The sequence below is a fragment of the Carya illinoinensis genome, chromosome 13, assembly GCF_018687715.1.
Source record: "Carya illinoinensis cultivar Pawnee chromosome 13, C.illinoinensisPawnee_v1, whole genome shotgun sequence".
Classification (NCBI taxonomy): Eukaryota; Viridiplantae; Streptophyta; class Magnoliopsida; order Fagales; family Juglandaceae; genus Carya; species Carya illinoinensis.
Genome location: NC_056764.1, coordinates 4,642,773 through 4,655,232, shown reverse-complemented (window position 1 = coordinate 4,655,232; position 12,460 = coordinate 4,642,773). Strand labels below are relative to the sequence as shown.

The window sequence follows — 12,460 nt, the reverse complement described above, 5'->3', positions numbered from 1 at the left end:
ATTTTATTTTATTAATTATTTTTTACTTTATGGTTAAGAAAATGATTATTAATATATTAATATTTTTTATATTAAAAAATATTTAAGAGAAAAAGGGAAAAAAAATACAATTTACACTAAAAGTACATAAAATGGGCAAATTTAGGTAGCATAGTAGCACAGAAGTTGTAGGTAATTAAGGTCAAAAGGTTGAGGTAATGAATCATTTCTTCATGACAATACTCGTAGAAAAAATTAAAAGCAACCGCTAAAACCGAACCTAATAACCATGAGCTCGACTCAAGTCTCAAACTCTCATCGGGTCAGAAAACAGGTGGCCGAACCCAGCCGTATGGACCTAAACCTCAGGTCCAGGCCCAAGATGAGAGGCTTATGGGCTTGGCCCAATCGAACAGTATGGGTCATGGACACCAAAAATAAATAAATGATAATTGTCTCCTGATCAGACTTTGAAAGACCACTTTGTATCTCATTATATTAAATTATTATTATTATTATTATTTAAAAAAAAAAAAAACTTTGAATAAGGAAATGACCAAAACAAGAAAGAAAAGCCAAAGAAAGGCGCACAGAATCTTTCGGATCCACCCACCAACAAACTCAAACCAAATCCCAACAATCCCCCACAAACAAGCATGCTGAAACAAAAGACCAAAATCTTTGAGCAGATCAATAGATACAAGAAACCGATGTTGTTGTTGTTGTTGTTGAAGAAGATGGAGAAGAAGTTGAACAAGACAACCTCTGCTCCCCATTGTCCCCACCCTCCATTCTCCTCGAGACGCCAACAACCTGCTCAGCCCCAAAGCTTCCTGCATCAGTACTGCACGCTGCTGCTGGTTCGAATATCAGATCGATGTCATCCTCAAAGCCGGTGTGGTCGAACAAGTCCGTCAACTCGCATGGTGTTTCGAGGGGGAGGTCAGGAACTCGTAGGGGAGCAAAGCCCGTGTCAAGGAAGCTCCAAGGATCCTGCTCATTGGCAGGGTCCAAAGCCACCATTGTTGACGTTTCCATGCTGCATGGAGGGAGTTGGGTAAAATGAAGATGATCTGCAGCAACTTTTTGAGGTTGTTGTTGTTGCTGATCTACTTCTACCTCTGATTGAGTGCTGCAACAATTGGGAAGTTCTGCTGCTTCTGGCCGTTGAGTGTAGCTGTGGAGATTAAAGCCAGGGATTTTCTTCCTCAAGCGGTCAATGTAATTGCTGACATCAAAGTTGGTCACTGCATTTGCTCCTCTGTACTCTAAGGCTGCCATATCATATGCTGCTGCCGCCTCTTCCTGCGTGTCTAAGATTCAAAACCAGCATTAAAAAACAAAAGGGAGATCGGAGAAGCTGTGAATAAATTTGTTAAATCAGATAAAAAAAGACATGACTTTTTGACACAGAATATAATAAACCAGATGGCTTTAAAAAGGCTTAAGATGGATTGGAATTCACGTGTCCACGACAGTTTACCAAGTTTTTCATGTTTGCGTATGAAGTTTACGTCCCAGTTTTTTAGCTGAAACTGTAGCTTAAATTGTCAACACATCGAATCAAAATGAACAGCTGCATACCCAACGCAACCACATTATGCCTTGATCTGCCTCATTCTAATAAATTAATATACCTTTCAACATCTTGGACTAATATGCATTTGTCTGTTTGAATTGGATGATCTAATGTAAAGAATGATAAATACAGCATTAGCCCCTATTTGAGTATAGGTTGCAGCATAAAATGCTGGCATAATCATATGATATGTCTATTTTTCTCTAAAATTGGATCATCCAATTCAATCTGAGATGATTATTCAAGAAGAAATACTAAAGTACTTTAACAGTGGACCCCACGAGTTTGAAAGGTTTTGGATTCTAGCCCGAGAATAAAGGCCAAAAAAAGGGCAATTAATAATAATGAGCAGTCAGCCACCTAAGGTGTTGAAGAAGAAGTGAAGACCTTTTACAGCAATAAAAAGGTGCAGCTGTTCACTTGTTTCAACATCCAGGCGTATGGAAGAAAGCAAGACACATATACCCTGAAACTCCTTGTAGCTGTTGCCAAACACATGCACACAAAACACACACACACGAGCCCTCGTGCCTGTCACTTTCTGTCTTTCTAAAAGGTGTTGGAGTAGAAACTGCAATCAGCAACCTCTTTTCTTGCTATGGACAAGCATGAGGTGTCACGTGCCCTCACTGCTGTCTCACCCTTCTGTTCCCAGTTTATGACATTTTCTTTCTTTCTGCATTATATATATAAATATGTATATATATATATAGATATTTATATATTGCTGCAGAAAAAAGCCAAATCGGGTCTAAAATACTGGTGCTGTTCCAGCTATTACAGTCCATGCAAACTGCACGACTCACACACGTCCGTCGCCCCCGAAAAAGGACTCACGAAACGAAAGCCTAAACTTATGACATTAATTATGGGGCTGCCATTTTTCATATATATATATATATATATATATGTATATATAAATATGTGTGTGCAGTGAATTCTACTTTTAATACTCTTAATTTTCTCTTTCAATGAAAATTTAGTGCTCACCAGTTTTTTTCTTTCAGACTATTTTTTATTTTTGTGTATATTTTCATGCTTTAATTAACTATATTTATATATGGGGATGTTATTTCGCTGCTTACTGCTTCATTTTATTAGGAATTTGACCGTAAAAAAGAAAAACAAATTGATTTTGAAAATTAATATTAAATATCACAATATTATACTTTAAACATCATAATAAATGAAGATATTGGTACGTGAATGAATGATAGTAAAAGTTGTAATAACTTAATATCTTTTTTTTTTTTTTTTTTGGAATTCATTGGGAAAAGAAAAACAAATTACCCCATTTGATTACACGGATGAGATGAGATGGTTTAAATAGTAATGAATAAAATATTATTATAATATAATTTTTAAATATTAATTTTGTATTGGGATTTGAAAAAGTTAGATTGTTTATTATATTTTGTATGGAAATTTGAAAAATATGTAATGATGAGTTGAGATGAAATGAGATGAGATTTTTGATTTTGATTAACCAAACAAGGCTTTAAAAGTTTCAAACAAATTAAGAAAAGGTCAATGGTTAATTAAAAGAGAAGAGCCCGACACAAAGTAAATCTATAAATTGATATGCCTTCATTGAATTTGTGAGATCTACTTTATAATAAAAGTAACTTTACAATCTGATATATAACATCAAATCACATCAGTTCATAAATTTTCTTTTATGTAATCATTTTGTGAATAAATTATTTTTCTAATTAAAAAGCTTTATTAACTAATTTTTAATTGAATTGTGGTCGGAGGTCATGGTACTGGTGCTACTCCCACCGCTAGGAGCTCCCGCTAGTATAATTTGAAGTGTTTATTTACATGTCTTTTTTTAACACTTTTAAAATATTTAAAAAAATTCACAATATTATTAAAAAAAACACTGCTTTAATCACGAAGTAAAAAAAAAAAAAATCCAAAAAAAAAAAAACCAATTCCAATGGGAAGCCTAGCATTATTCATAATTATATCATAATTTCAGTCTTTTATAATAAAAAAGAGAACTAAGGAATTAGAGCTTACTGTAAGTTCCCAGGTACAGATATTTGTTGCCAAAAACCCTTCCAATTCTTGCCTCCCACCGTCCATTATGGTGATGCCTGTCAAAATTCAACTCTCCAATATTACTTTTCCAGAATTTTGCAATAATGGGGGGCTAATTTTGCAAATAGAAAAAATTAATAAATATTTATTTTATTTTTTTATTTTCAAAGTAGAAACCCCACCTAGCCACCCCACGATATTTAGATACTCCTCTGGAAAACCCACTGCTCCGCCGTCTCAATGATGCCAAGTACTCTTCCTTGGAAACTTTCTGCATTTCTTCAACTTCCTTTGTGTACGTCTCTATCTATATCATACATATACATACATATATGTATGTGTGTGAAAATTACATGCATTATTAATAAGTAAATGAAATTAATTAAAAAGGAAAAAAAATAATAAATTAATGTACCGGGAAATTCAACGTTGTCTCGGGGCCCCAATACTTAAGAGCAGCAAGATCATAGGTATGCGCAGCAGACTCCTCATTATCATATGCCCCTACACATTAATTGTAACAAGCTGTGAATGCTACGTACTGCATTATGACCACATCATTAAAATCGAAAAGAATATGTTGTTTTTCTTCTCCCCAACCGGAGAAAGAAAATTCAAGATAAGAATAGAAAGTTTAAGAAAGAAAGTAAAGAAAGAAGAGGAAAAAGAAAAAAGGTTGAGATCATGGAGTATTAATGGCGACTTACCCAGATAAACTTTAACAGTGGCAAAGCGGAAATGAACGTTGCAATGTTGATGGGGATGATCAAGAAGGAATAAAAAGTTGAAACATGGTCAGAATACAGAAGAACAATTATAAATAAATTGAAAAAACAAAGTGAGTAATATAATATTGCAGATAGATTTGCAGATCTCCTTGATCATCTCATTATTTTAATTTTTTTTTGGTTTAATTATATTATATTTCATGGAAAGCGGAAATTACCTTGTCGTCCCTTCTTGTTTTGTATGTTATTCCAGGTACTCTTATCCCAGAGGTGAGCCTCAAACCTTCCAGTCCATCTGTGCCTGTTGATGAAAAAAAACAAGAATTTCATACATGCAGATGAATACCCAATAAGGAAAACTTGAGAGAGGGAGGCTAGAGAGAGAAAGGATGAGAGAGAGAGAGAGGAGACCTGGTGACTCCTCTGTAAATTGAACTTCTTCTGCCAGAGGTTGGGCTGTTGGCATCCAGGCATTTCTCTGGATTGTGGTTTTTTCTGGCACGTTTGGCCTTGGGCTTCTTTTCTGATATGTGTGGGGAATCATAGCCAACGCAGGAAGATGAAGAAGAACAAGAAGAAGTAGGATGAGACATCTTCATCTGGGCTTTTTTCAATCTCTCCCTCCCCAACAAATAACAGCGTAATGCAGAAGAAGATCAATTTGTTGCTTGTTGATGAGAAGAAAAGGGGTTGCAATCTCTCTCTTTCTCTCTCTATCTCTTCTCTTTATGAATGAAGACTTGCAGTAGAAATAGTAGCAGCGTCTTGGTAACCTAAAGTGGTTTACCAAAACAGGTAGAGACAGAGGAAGAAGCATGGAAATGGAGGATATCAGTTAAAAAAAAAGAGGAGAAGAAAAAGAAAAACAACAAAACCATTATGTGGGTGAAGACAGGGTTTAACCTCGGGTTAAAGATGAAGCTGGTTAATTAACCATGAGTTGATTTAAATGCCTAACACTTGGCTTTGAGGTGCAGCCATGCCACCAATGAGATTTGCTTCATATTCTGGCTTTTTCTAAGTTTATATATATATAAAGAATCTCTCTGGCCTCAATTTTTTAAAAAGAGAAAAAAGAAAAAGACTTTACCTGACTTATCTGGATTTGAGATACGTCAGTTATGTTGTGATTTTATGGCTTGTGAATTGCTTAAGAACGTGTGAGGAGGCAGCTTAAAGAGTGGGGTGGAAATTGGAATATACCTGAATTCTCGACTAAATTACAGCAAAAAATAATAAAATAATAAAAAAATCATATTTAAAACCGGTAGAAAATAAATCAGTCTGGCCTTAATTGGAGGCAGCTGATTCGGCCCACGGTTTGGTACGACTCTCTTGAAATTGCTTTGATTTGGGTGAAAGTCTTAACTAATTTAGAGTACCATGCAACGGTCTTGTAGAGGGCCCGAGAAGATGATACCTAAAATGCTTGACGTTAATAAGATTATTCATGCAAATATCCTGTTATATTCTTTTTAGTAAATTATTTACCATGTCAAAATACTCCTACTATTGGACACAGATGCCGGATTTTGAGAAATTCCACCCATCTTGATGCAAATTATCACTTCCATCTGAGTATTTGCATTTTTTGCACCTATTTCTCATTCGGGATCTCCATGACTCGAAAAGAAAGTGTCGTAGATAATTATTAAAAATTATATGCAGTCACTTTTACGTATTCTTTATGTACTCAACTTATGTAATTGGCTGCATCTTAATATAAAATAATTATTTTAACTAATTATATTAGTAGAGTGCACAAAAAAATATATAAAAATAATTGTGTATAGTAGAACTCGCTCATTATTTGAAGCTCATATTTCGATGGAGAAGCCCTGATGTATTTCATTGACATAATCATTGATTATGGTAAGATGGACAAAAGGAAGGACTAGAAAAAATAAAAAATAAAAAATAAAGAAGAAGAAGAAAGAAGAAAAGAAAAAGAAAGTAGATCAAGCCAATGCTTAAGTGGCTATGAAGAAAAATAATGGCGGATCCCCCACTGTGTCGGCCTCAAACCATTTGTTGCCATGAAGAAAGAAAAAACGGATCTCAAGTGGCTAAATCTCGATCGATGAGGACAAACATTGGGTTCGAAATCTCTGTATTAAACATGAAAGAAGTTTCAAGTTAGATACATTGTCCGGCCAGGCTGTGCAAAAGTTGATCGAGCCGACACCCCAACTTCCCACAACCACAGCATTCAGGTGATAGAAGCAAACGGAGAACATGAAATTTTGATACCACCACCACACAAAAGAAAACCACCAGACTCGATTCTGTTTTTTAACTTGACCCTATCACACAACAAGCTTTCTTTTGAGGCCTGCAGATTGTATTCATCTACGTCGTAACGGTTTGATCTTGCTATCTTCGAGTCAAAGTCATGTTTCTCAAAATTTCTTATGTACTTTCGGATGTCCTGTTGAAGCTCAACAGTTTCGGCTGTCTTTCCAGCAACGGAGAACTGAAATTTCCAACTCCGTTCTGCAATGACACTGTTTGGACTAGCTAGATCTAAGTTGGGCTCCTTACTACTGCTGGTGCCGGCTGTTAGTCCTGGTACATCATGGCCATTCATCATCTGCCCTTGCATGTATGAATCCTGAGTTTGAAATTTTGTTTCAGAAACGCAGATATAGGTTGCATACAGAATGTTCTATATATATATATATATATGTACACGTGTATTTCTGCAACCTGTATACTTGCTTAGGATTTATGTTTAAAAACTTCAACATATATATATTCCCATTCAAATGTTGAACACTGCGGCAGCTAGACTTATTCAAACCAGTGATTATATTAAGTATTTGTTTACTGACATATCTAGACAACGATTTAAGAATAAAATAGGAAAAGTAACGAGTGCGGTTGAAGCACTTGAACTTGCCTGGGGTAGAGATATGCCGTTACCTACCGGGGTAGCAAGATCAAGAGGTGGGTCCTCGGGTGATGAGAAGTCAGAACTGTCAAATGTTGACAGTGAGATGCACTCGTCGAAATAAGCCAGGGCTTCTTCTTCTAGACGTTTGGACATCTTTCTTCTTTCAATGCTAGACTGCCATTATGCCATTGGAATAACTTTTAGAGAGACCAAACAAAAGGCACAGTTGACTCCTATCTAGACAGTAACTATACCAAAAATCGCCAATGTTCATTGCAAGGAAATGGTTATTTCTACCATATTTGTGCACATAAGCCCTTTATTTACAGTAGGGCAATGGACTAGACCAAACCGTTTTAAGTCACAAGATCATAACTAAATATCATAATTACCGTGGAGAGAGAGAGAGAGAGAGGATCACGTGAGTTACACTCAATATTATGGTACAGACAAATGACAATAAAGATTATATAAACTCAATTCTAAAGTCATGCCAAACAAAATGAAATTATTCATTTCCAAACTCCATACATAAGGTGAACCTTTGCTGGTGAATTATTCCTTCTATAAGAATGAATTTAACCACATATGAGGCAAATGAATCCCAAGTACTTCTCACATATTGTGTAAAAAATTAAAAGTGCATCAGAATATGATTAAAAAACCAAAAAAAGCCTACTTTTCTTCCTGGACGAGACTTCTGCACACTAGGGGTCTTAGGATCTGGCAGTACTTCCTTCAGAATTCTACTCAGCTCATGTCCACGGTGCTCCTCAACAGCCAAGTCTGCTTGAAGTTTTCTAGCCCGTTCCAGGGACTGCCAGTCGAAGAGAAGGTCTATTACTACTTTTATTTGAATGAAATGGAGAAAAAAAAAAAAAAAGAGATAAACAAGGCCGAGTAGGAAATTTAACAATGAAGCATGATTAACACCAAATATTTGCAAGCCAATTCAGAAATGTCTTTTTTCTAAAATGGCATTTGAGACACAGTACCAAGAAAAAAAAAACCTTTCATCAACAAAATCGCAATAGAGAAGTTACTGGCCAAGCTAAACATTAGGCTATTGAGACCAGTTTCCAATTTTATTTTAATCATAATTGCTTCAAAATCTCATGGCATGAGAGCAACATTTAGTTGTATACATTGGATTAGAAAGAGACTGAATCTGTAACTGACACTTATATATAGAAGTTGGGCAGCAATGAAGACAATAAACTAAGCCATGTCCCAAGTCTCCAGACTACTAAGCATGACAAGACAACTCTGGTTCAACTGTATCTCATCTACACTTACAGCAAGGAAAACTCACCTGCTCAAGCTTTTTGGCATATTCTCTTCTGTAATTCAGAACCAATTCAACTGCACCTGGGTTTACCAAGTCAGGAGTGATATCAACTACATTGGTAGTTGAAATATCAGTAGCATTATTCCTTCGGATAGCCTGAACTTAAAAGAAAAAACAAACAAGTTATACGCTAAAAAGACTGGTTGCATGTTAAAATCAAACAAGCCCAAGATGTTAACATAATTGACTGGACCAACACTAGCCATGTAGGCATTGTCATAATAACCAATATTAAGAGTACGAGCAAAGCTAGAAATCCAAATTCAAAGATACTGCAAGATATATAGAGCGCCTATGTGGGTATCAATACAACAATATGTGTATAGACAATCAGCAAGATATCTCAAGTTCCAACACAAAGAAAGAAGTGGCTATTGCTTAATGTCAGAGTCCAGAATTTCTTCTTCCTCTTCTACAAGCAGCTGTAGCTACCACATTCACATTTTACAACTGCCCCATAAATTGGTAAATTGAAGCCGTGAATGAATTCTTGACACAACCCATAAATTGGTGGTTATCATTCCCTTACAAATGTATCAGCTCAGTTATCATGATTCTCTCCAAAAGAACTAAACATATGCCGGGATTTCCAAGTGAGACACTGAATGTAGATTGAGCAATTCTCTTCTTAGTCTAAGTTACTAATTTTTTTTATCGAAAAAACTATATGACTGAACATCTGAACATGGAAACACATACATAAAATGTGTAGCTTCTGCAAATGTCTCCAGGATATTTTTTACATCTTTTTCCTTCTTCGCATTTCCACATAGATTTTTTCCACAGATTATTATCCTTGTGAGCATGAATGGGCAAGATAACTTTCTGGTAATCTGAAAATACAGCATCCTATTATGTAACTAGTTTGTTATTGATTATGCTCATTGAATGGAATCAAATGCAATCAAATGCCACTAATACCTAGAGAACCCAGTATATATATTTTTTTATTGGTAAACAACTTTTTATTGATCAAAAGAGATGGCATATGCCCAAGTATACGGGACATATACAAGAGCAACGCCTAGGCGTGCTAGTTTAGAGATACAAGGAATTCATGAAAAGACATGCCATGGAGAAGCCAGTATATATGGGAAAGGGAAGGTCAAATTTCCATCATATCTTGCATAATTTATGTTAAATGCAAGCATTTTGACAATAATTTTGTCAGGGATAGCACTATGATATTAACTACTTATTTTATCATAATCACAGCCGAAATGACTTACAATTTCAAGGTCATTTTGAATTTCAGAGATAGCACGCCTCACTTCAGCACGAACAGTTTCATGTATGCCACCACCAGAAGAATCACACTCCACATTATCCCCTTGGACTGACTGCAAATGAGGTACGAACCAACTTTATATTGCAGAACATCATTTTTCATCATCTTCATTAACTTATTTTCCACAATAGCATTCATGTTTTTGCTAACTAGTTCACCACGTTAAAGCTTCCATTTACATATATCTTGATATATGACCAAAATACAGTCCACACCTCACCTTCATCTGTTCACAAACTGGCTTAATGATTTTATCTTCAGCTTCAGATAAAGAACTCGCCACAGACACACGTTCATTTGTAGGAGTTTGCCAACAGGACTGAAGGAGAAACATGTAAAAGGGCAAAATCAAATCATCAATGAAATGTGTTTCCTTTCCTGCAACATCGTATCGTATCTTAAAAGAAAATGAGTCTACCCAGTTTGTACCAAAGTTGTAGCGAAACCGTCCGAAGGCTCAGCTTCACTCTGACCAGACCATATATCAGAACCACCTCTTACTAAGCCGCCTTTTTTCGCATTACTGGAGACTACATTCCGGTCACTCCGGATCTTGAAATCCTCTGATAAACCACGGTCGTTCTCAGCTTCACTCTGCCCAAGACAACAAACGAAATAAATCCCGATTTACTTTCATCTCTACTTCATTTATTCCCCACATTATGATAAAAATTCATTCGAGCAACAAATGCAAAGACTCGAGCAGTCCAAGATAGCTCATAATCTTTTATACGTAAAAAACAAGTCCAAGATAACTCATAATTCCATTACAAAAAAATAAGTCCTAACCTCAGAAGTCGCAAAATGCTGCCTCGACACCGACCGGTCGCGGCGGCCCGTATAGACCCTCGACAGACTCCGAGCGGTCTCCTTCCCACTTCCCGGACCTTTGTTACTCCCAACACCTGCAGTCCTCGCAACCGAGCGCCCCCTCCTGTTATCCACACCGCCATGGCTCACAGCAACTGTGTCCGCATTCGCATTAGTATTCGTAGTCGGGGATTCAATCAACGAGCCAGAACCACCGCTCCAGAAGAGAGGGTTATCTCTCTTATTCAAGAAATCGTCGGAGGTGGAGGGAATCTCGGAATTGGTCCTCCTCGGAAAAGCACTGACGCTCCTCGATCTTCGTATTGGGGCTTTCTTTGGTGGATTCTCTTTGTCCGAGCTTTCTCTCCCGGCAGAGTGTGTAGTAGTCGTCGTAAGATTCCCTCTTCTTGATGAGGATTTGAAGGCCGCAACCGCCATTCGAGATCATACAAATATGAGACCAACTGAACTATGTGATCCGAAACTCGAAATCTGCAAATCCAATGGGGGGGTTTGATCTAAATCAATCAACATAAAGACAAAAATGTACAACTATTATTGATTTTTCCGCCTTATCGGACTCATGGGTCGCTTCTTCTTCCGTTAAGTTTCCCTTCAAACAAACAGTCAAATTAAAGTTGTCCGAGTTTAGACTCAAATGGTTAAAAGAAAGATTAATTAACTTCATTTATTTAATAAATACAATTTAATTATCTTAATTTTTTAATTATTTTTTATACATTTAGTGGTTGAATCTCTTATTTAAGCATGTGGCATGCATGTTTATTTATTCTTTTTCTTTTAAAGAAAAAAAATCATCTTTATAAAAATCATCTTTATACGGGTCCACGTGTGCTCCATGTATATAAATATATATATAACACTAAAAAAGTTTGAAATATTATAAAAATCCAAAAATTAGTAATAATTAAAAAGTAATTAATTCATTTTTAAAATCACCAATGGTAAATGCTTGGCTATTAAAACTAAAATGCATTAGATAAAAGCAAATATCAATGTGATCAAAGTTTGGTTATTAGAAGTTATAAACATGAGTTATTGTTATAAAATCCCGTCTATTTAATTTAAAACCAATTGTTGAAATTTAAATAATCTCTTGAAACAAAGTATCTTAAAAAAATATATATATTAACGAGTAATGCTATTTATCATCTCAATTTTCATCATTCTCGTATCATTTCATGATGTGTCATTTGATAATTAGAGACTATTTATTATATTTCACTTATAAAAAAAGTCCATATTAGATGAATTAGGATTGCCCTGGAATGCAAAATTTGGACTTTTTCAGTTGAAGATAATCATTAAGAATCGAGTAGAAATAGTAAATATTAATGATCAAGTTAGTAATATTCATGTTAAGAGAAATTCTATTTGCAGTCCTCAAGTAGGGACTACATGTACAGGACTTTTATTAAAAGAGAAAAAATATCATTTTAAGATGGATATTTTAATAATTTTAAGAAGTTTTAAAAATAAAATTATCTATACCTACATTGCAGTTTTTATTTAAAGACTATACGTAGTATTGCTCGCATGCTTATTGGTACGATGAGAATCAAATTTGTCTGAGAATATGAATATTATATAACGATCATTGTTACGTATGGCCAAAAATTAAAATCAAAATCCATTATTTGATTTTATTTCTGATGTTTTTTGTATTTTCTACTTTAACTCGATCATCTGTACGTTTTGTGTATACTGTTTGGAAAATTAAAAATAAAAACCTTCTCATGCCAAAATCAGACACCATAATCGATTGAGA

The 12,460-nt window shown here is 35.4% G+C and overlaps 2 protein-coding genes across 3 annotated transcripts; both read right to left on the bottom strand.

Annotated features, from left to right (window-relative positions):
* Window positions 1-445: 445 nt before the first annotated feature.
* LOC122291726 (ethylene-responsive transcription factor WRI1) lies at window positions 446-5,190 on the bottom strand. Its single transcript, XM_043099646.1, has 7 exons — window positions 4,744-5,190; window positions 4,551-4,633; window positions 4,312-4,320; window positions 4,020-4,108; window positions 3,787-3,911; window positions 3,584-3,660; window positions 446-1,292 (listed from the first exon to the last, which is right to left on the bottom strand). The coding sequence occupies exons 1-7, from the start codon at window positions 4,929-4,931 to the stop codon at window positions 670-672; spliced, it is 1,194 nt and encodes a 397-aa protein (XP_042955580.1). The 5' UTR covers window positions 4,932-5,190; the 3' UTR covers window positions 446-669.
* A 964-nt stretch (window positions 5,191-6,154) lies between these two features.
* Window positions 6,155-11,295, bottom strand: LOC122291725. Of its 2 annotated transcripts, none has more exons than XM_043099644.1 (8): window positions 10,651-11,295; window positions 10,291-10,455; window positions 10,082-10,180; window positions 9,803-9,913; window positions 8,538-8,669; window positions 7,905-8,042; window positions 7,232-7,399; window positions 6,155-6,943 (listed from the first exon to the last, which is right to left on the bottom strand). In XM_043099644.1, the coding sequence occupies exons 1-8, from the start codon at window positions 11,107-11,109 to the stop codon at window positions 6,542-6,544; spliced, it is 1,674 nt and encodes a 557-aa protein (XP_042955578.1). In that variant the 5' UTR covers window positions 11,110-11,295; the 3' UTR covers window positions 6,155-6,541. The 2 variants fall into 2 exon arrangements, with proteins under 2 accessions (XP_042955578.1, XP_042955579.1); XM_043099645.1 differs by having other exon boundaries at window positions 7,259-7,399.
* Between the last annotated feature and the right edge of the window lie 1,165 nt (window positions 11,296-12,460).

Coding starts and splice junctions, on each gene's coding strand:
- LOC122291726 (XM_043099646.1), bottom strand. CDS start 4,931: ATGAAGATGTCTCATCCTACTTCTTCTTGTTCTTCTTCATCTTCCTGC. Junction 3,661..3,786: donor AAATATCGTGGGGTGGCTAG/GTGGGGTTTCTA, acceptor GAATTTTGACAG/GCATCACCATAATGGACGGT. Junction 1,293..3,583: donor TCTGTACCTGGGAACTTACA/GTAAGCTCTAAT, acceptor TTTGAATCTTAG/ACACGCAGGAAGAGGCGGCA.
- LOC122291725 (XM_043099644.1), bottom strand. CDS start 11,109: ATGGCGGTTGCGGCCTTCAAATCCTCATCAAGAAGAGGGAATCTTACG. Junction 8,670..9,802: donor TTCAAAATGACCTTGAAATT/GTAAGTCATTTC, acceptor TTTTAAGTTCAG/GCTATCCGAAGGAATAATGC. Junction 6,944..7,231: donor ACGGCATATCTCTACCCCAG/GCAAGTTCAAGT, acceptor TTTCAAACTCAG/GATTCATACATGCAAGGGCA.